Source organism: Limulus polyphemus, unplaced genomic scaffold (genome assembly GCF_000517525.1).
Source record: "Limulus polyphemus unplaced genomic scaffold, Limulus_polyphemus-2.1.2 Scaffold1368, whole genome shotgun sequence".
In the NCBI taxonomy this organism is placed as follows: Eukaryota; Metazoa; Arthropoda; class Merostomata; order Xiphosura; family Limulidae; genus Limulus; species Limulus polyphemus.
The window spans coordinates 198,085-202,449 of NW_013666978.1; the positions used below are offsets into that span (position 1 = coordinate 198,085).

The 4,365-nt window shown below is 36.3% G+C and overlaps 1 protein-coding gene across 1 annotated transcript; it reads left to right on the plus strand.

Annotated features, from left to right (window-relative positions):
• The first annotated feature begins 3,366 nt into the window (after positions 1 to 3,366).
• Positions 3,367 to 3,888, plus strand: LOC106463283. The gene has a single exon (XM_013923297.1). The coding sequence runs from the start codon at positions 3,367 to 3,369 to the stop codon at positions 3,886 to 3,888; it is 522 nt and encodes a 173-aa protein (XP_013778751.1).
• Positions 3,889 to 4,365: the final 477 nt, after the last annotated feature.

Below are 4,365 nucleotides of genomic sequence, written 5' to 3' on the forward strand. Positions count from 1 at the left end.
CCCGCCCCCCCAGTGGCACAGCGGTATATCTGTGGACTTACAACGCTAGAAACCGGGTTTCGATACCCGTGGTGAGCATAGCACAGATAGCCCTTTGTGTAGCTTTGTGCTTAACTACAAACAAAGCTACGGTCATCTTACGAACTTACTAGAAATAACTTATGTCAAAACCTATCGAACTAATTGAAATTACAATTATGTCTAAACTGTCGCATTGTACTGATCAACTAATCATGTAGATAAGGAAAGTAGTTATCGGGCTTGTTGTGCATCATGCCGCCAGAGGACACGTGTGTCGATCTCAGGCAATAGAGGAAGGAAGGAGTAGAGACAATGATGTCATAGACACCAGACGAAATATGTCTTAATTCCACAAAGTATCACCAGAGGGAGCGTTGTTAGGACGCCATGACAGACGGAAGACAGAAAGAGCGTTGCTAGGCGTGACGCCTTAGTTCCACGAAGTGAAACCAGAGGGCGATGGCGCCATGACAGGCGAAAGTTGTCCAGAAACTGTGCTGCTAAGCTACGATATGCCACCTGAGGGCGCGTTGGTACGATGAGCGCTCAGACATGGGATTATTGTAACAAAGTCTTAAATTTAATAACGTTGATTTTGTTTTATAATTAAAAAAATAGCGGACAATGTTACTAAGAATAGTGTTTCTATATTTCAATAGGAGGAGGATTTCATTGTCTCAACATGTGATGAACGTCTATATTTAATTACATGTAAAACTATTATTGATTTAACAAAATAAAAAGTTCTCAACATAATATTTCTTTTTAACACTTTAATATTTTCTCACAATAAAGATTTTGCAATCTGATCTACATAAAAAAGACGTATATAAGGACGTATTTACATGAAAACGTTTCGCAACAAAATCATGAACAAACATATAATTGATATATTTTTGGGATCCAACTTTAGATAACAGTTTTCGTTTTCACACATTTTGACAATGACAATAAGCATAATGCACACAATGTTTTTCACACAGAAATGAATATGATCTTTGTAGTATTTTTTTGTTGTAAGTCTACGTTCGACAATTCTTCTTGTTATTTTTTTTTCGTGGAGATTATATGGAGGGACTTCTAATGGATCAAAATATTCTCCTTTCTCATCTCAACCAAAGTAAATACAGACCCAGTGTTTACCACGTTTATGACTCGGATCCAGATTAACGATGCACAGTGGTTTTTCTGCATGATCAGGTAGTTGATCACTAGTAAACACCCCCCTCAAACTTCTTTTGCGTACACAAATCTTGCAAGAGTATCAAAAAAACGTTATAGTGTCCATAGCTTCTTACATATCAGATATGTTGATTCTAGGCTGATCAGTTTCTAAAATTCACTGGAATTCTGCATAGGCGAGAACAGTTAAAGTGTTAGGTAAAGCTCTACCAAAACGTATTTCAATTCGTAAATTTCCCTGTTTCACCAAGTTAAAATGTGAAACACCCGATCTATCCCCTGTACTTTCAATCATTACTGGCATATTTAGAACAAAAACTTAAAATATTTACATTCATAACTGGTAAAATATTAATTCTACAATTGCATTTCGTTTTCAAATTCCGCCATACTTTCAAGATAAAAACATATCGCTTAATATAAATGTGCGTAAGTCAGATGTTACTCATTTCTTTTCGATATAAAAACTAAACTAGAAAATAAAATGATTATTATTTAAATAATCAAACCCAGTGGAAATGAATAATTTTATTCATATGTACTTTCAAAGCAAACACATTTTCATATTCATAATTGTTAAAAAGTTTCGTTTTCGAATCTCGATCATTTGACGAATTAAACATTGAATGACATAAAAACCTCATAACAGTGTGTGCTTTATTATAAGACATTTAAATAAACATTTATTTCTTTTATGTATTTTACAAATCAGTGAGCGTGTGACAATGTCAGAGAAAGTCGGCAAGAGAAGCTTATCAAGAACTGAAATAGAAAAGAAAAAGGTTGTGATGCTAATGAAAATGATATTGTCAGATCTTTGAGAATTTAACGTCAAATTGAGTGGCAGTGTAAAAGACGGCAAATTAAATTAGTTAGAAAAAACAAAACAATACTTGCTGAACAAAAGGATAAGCAAGAGAAACCAAGGTCAAATGAGGCAAAGCAAGAAAAAGCTGTAAGGCTTGGTGATAAGAGAAAAAGATAGGAGGAGCAAAGGAAAATGAGATTGAGTAAGAAAGAGATCCAAGACTTGCTGGGCAAGAGGCAAGGACAGAAAGAGCAAAGGTAAAATGAGACTGGACAAGAAAGAGCAGTGAAGCTTGCTGTTCAAGGTATGAGACAGCGCCAGTCAAGGTAAAACCAAACAATTAATGTTACCACGTTAAACCAAAAACTAGCTGCACAAAATTAATTCCTACAATTACAACGTCGCCATAAACTTTCAAGCTTATATGATGCTGAGAAATTTTGCTATGCTTATAGATGGAAAGAAGAGAGGCCAGGATTTTGCTGTATCAAACGCACAATATGGCTAGACCAAATACCATCTATTCCAAATGAAATTCTGGAACTGTACCTTAATGGATGAAGATATTGGATTATTCAACAATATGGGAGCCTACAATGTACTTACTCTTGCTTCCATAGGATAGTAAGATTTAATCCTACCTTCGAAATATAGGATAAAATATTTCACTGTCTCAGGTTCTCTCAGACCTCAAGAAGGTCAACAACCAAACTTTGCTCAGATTTACTTCCATGATACTGAACATTAAGCTCAGAAAAGACTTGCACATAATCCACATTTAGATGTTAATACAAATTTCTACACTACAGTACTGTCTGTACAGAGTTAACCCTTCTGTGAAACCGTTCAAATCTACTCAAGTCTTGGCAGATGAGCATCCAAATGTCAGATTGGTCTTAAATGCACAAAAAGCTAACTAACGAGCATGCACAGCGATACAACTTGCTAACAAGTAGTGAGGTTTTTGTCATTGTGTCAGGAAGCAAAACAGATGACTTGGATATGCTTCTGCAAACCAACAATAGCGACATACAGAGAATTAATTCACGACATAAAAGTTATGACCCACTGAATTATATAATTCTATTTCCTCACAGTACTGATGGATTCTCTGAATTTTATCACTATTGACTTCAAGTGCGTGACAATGAAGATAATTATCTCATAAAATCACAGCATCTAACACAGCAGTGTGTAACTTATGTCTATGCCAAGATAAAAAGAGCAGCATCTCAAGTAGGTTAGAAGTCATCAGAATGAAATAACAGCTGAGAAGTACAAAGGACTACTAGATGTGGTAAATTCTGATGATGAAATACATGCAGGGTCAAATGGTATGCTTCCACAAACTATATATGGTTTTCCCAGAAGCTTCTCAAGATGACATATCTATAGCAAGAACATTTGTGAAACCTGATTATTTCATTACTTTTACCTGCAACTGTAAGTGGTTAAAAATCAAATCTTCTCTCTTCTCTAATGAGAAACTTACTGATCGTCCAGACATCTGGGTAAGGGTGTTCAACATAAATCTGGAAGCACTGATTGAAGATTTATGGAAGAATAAAGTTCTGGGCACGACTAGAGAATTCATATGCATGAAAGAAGATCAAAAAAGAGATTTGCCTCATTGCTATATCTTATTCACTATGGCATATGAAGACAAACCAAGAGAGCCATCACATGTTGACAAGGTTGTTTCAGATGAAATTCCTGGCAATTTTACAAATCCAAAACTTTATGACATCATTACCAGATACAACATTCATGGACCATGTGGACCAATCAACACATGCAGCCCATGCATGAAATCAAGTGATGAAAATAATGGCATAAAATCCTATGAGAAGAATTTTCCCAAGGCATTTCACAGATGAAAAGTTATGACAAATGGCACACACCCACAATACAGGAAATGAATCTGTGAAGATGGCGGTGTAAGCCACAAAAGAAAGTATGAGGGAAGTTTCCAGGAAATTTGGTAATGTCACAGACGCTCTCACTGACATCTTCTTCTTTGGCATAACGACCTTAATCCCAAGTGCTCTGGGGTCAGCTGGTATTTTTTAAGCCAAGAAGTTTTACACCAAGTGGCCAACCCAGACGGAAATCAGACAGTACGAGCATGTTCGACCCTCAGATTCCAAGTCGAGCACCGTAACCACCATACAATGTCAGTCCCATGCTCTCTCTGACACGATAGGACGAATTCCTGTGATAAACCTGAATACCACAGTAGTCAGAATTGTACTTCCTTAAAATGAATCCGTATCACAAAGCTGGTGCCACAGCTATGAAGATCTATGTACAGTTGATGAAGTACAACTACCATTCCAGACAGCATTCATGATGAT

Coding starts and splice junctions, on each gene's coding strand:
- LOC106463283 (XM_013923297.1), top strand. CDS start 3,367: ATGGTTTTCCCAGAAGCTTCTCAAGATGACATATCTATAGCAAGAACA.